This window comes from Poecilia formosa, unplaced genomic scaffold (genome assembly GCF_000485575.1).
Source record: "Poecilia formosa unplaced genomic scaffold, Poecilia_formosa-5.1.2 Scaffold323, whole genome shotgun sequence".
Lineage (NCBI taxonomy): Eukaryota > Metazoa > Chordata > Actinopteri > Cyprinodontiformes > Poeciliidae > Poecilia > Poecilia formosa.
This window is the reverse complement of record NW_006800262.1, coordinates 618,172-619,574: the sequence shown is the minus strand read 5'-3', so window position 1 is coordinate 619,574 and position 1,403 is coordinate 618,172. Positions and strand designations below refer to the sequence as shown.

General features: G+C 40.9%; 1 protein-coding gene across 2 annotated transcripts in view; it reads left to right on the top strand.

Annotated features, from left to right (window-relative positions):
• Nucleotides 1–318: 318 nt before the first annotated feature.
• The window catches only part of LOC103152712 (protein FAM19A5-like), a 17,569-nt gene continuing 16,484 nt past the window's right edge, over nucleotides 319–1,403 (top strand). The window contains exon 1 of one of the 2 annotated variants that reach the window (XM_016661332.1): nucleotides 319–946. In XM_016661332.1, coding sequence (XP_016516818.1) covers nucleotides 841–946 — 106 coding nt within the window. In that variant the 5' untranslated portion in view covers nucleotides 319–840. The remainder of the gene's footprint in view (nucleotides 947–1,403) is intronic. The other variant, XM_016661331.1, reaches the window with a different exon arrangement.

Genomic DNA, 1,403 nt, shown 5'->3' with positions numbered 1-1,403 from the left:
TCTTGAATTTACTTTATGGTTAGTCATTTAATTGTAGATATAATAAATTGAATTCTTCATTCAAGTCAATGGTAAATCTGATGTCATTTCAACTAGTCAGAATGTAATTAGATATATCTCAAATAAGTATTTTGTATTCAAGATGTCTTAAATTGCTAAAATGTGTAGCCATAAACCAATTTCAGAGATCTGGAATGTAAGGGCTGTAAAACCGAATTTATGTTAAAATGGCCTACCATCTATATTGTCCATATTCCAGTAGTGTCAGATCAGATTGTGCTCCTGCATGTCTGTAGGGTGAACCACAGTGACGTCAGTCCAGGACGCGAGAGGCACAGACAGTTATAAAGCGGCTTGAATCGGACTGGAGGAGAGAGAAGTCTCAGAAAAGCAGCAACAACAGTGGTTCTCTCTGAACTTCCTGCAGGGAAACAAGCGCAACATGCCCGCTATAGCAGCAGCTTCCACCGGAGCCGACTCCTCTGATCTCCCGGTGGACTTACGCCAGTCCGGAAACCCGACACATCAGAAGCGGACTGAGGTGTATTAGAGAGTTGGCAAACTTATTATCTGGGGTAAATGTGTAATTCAGAAGAACGCGTTCCTGTGGAACGGACCACAGGCGGCAGCAGCACACCGGGCTCTGCTGACCACCAGAACTAGTACGAGAGTACGAGCTTTTTTCATTTTAAAGGATATATCACTTTTAAATAGTTAATGTGGTAATTCAGGCTACAGCTCCCGATGATGAGTTAGTTTGGTTCTCATCTCACTCCAATTGGACTGAATATATGGACGTGAAGAAGGCTCGGCAGCACGGATCGAATCATTTTGGTTCTGATGTTTCTCCCCCTGGTCTCCCTCATGCTGCTTCTCCGGCTGACCTGGACTCTGACTGCCACCGCGGGCTGCTTCCTGCTTCTCCATAACCACCTGCTGAGTGCTGGTACGTATAGTTTGCCAATATAAACTATGTACTAATCTCATGAAAATCGAGTTGGATCGCTCATGGTTTTACTGAGAGGATTTGGCCATTTCCCAAGAAGTTATTCAGACAGTATGAAGTTTACTTTTGCACACATTTCACCACAGCTTTATTCACAGCAAGTGTTCCCATGCTCATATTCTGCTGTGGGCTTGTTTAGCTATTTCTCTAAACTGCTATAATTTCTGACAGTTTTAGAAGAAATTTGACAAATTTAACATTTCATGCCTCAAAAAATTATAAAGATGTTTAAACATCCATTGTCTTATTAATCTATATAACGTCTTTCACTTGGTGATGGAATTACAAAAAAGGAACTTTTCAGTCATATTCAGGGGTGAAAGTAGTTTTAAATTCTTGGGGGTACTATGACCCCCAAGAATGAAAACGTGTGTGTGTATATATATATATATATATA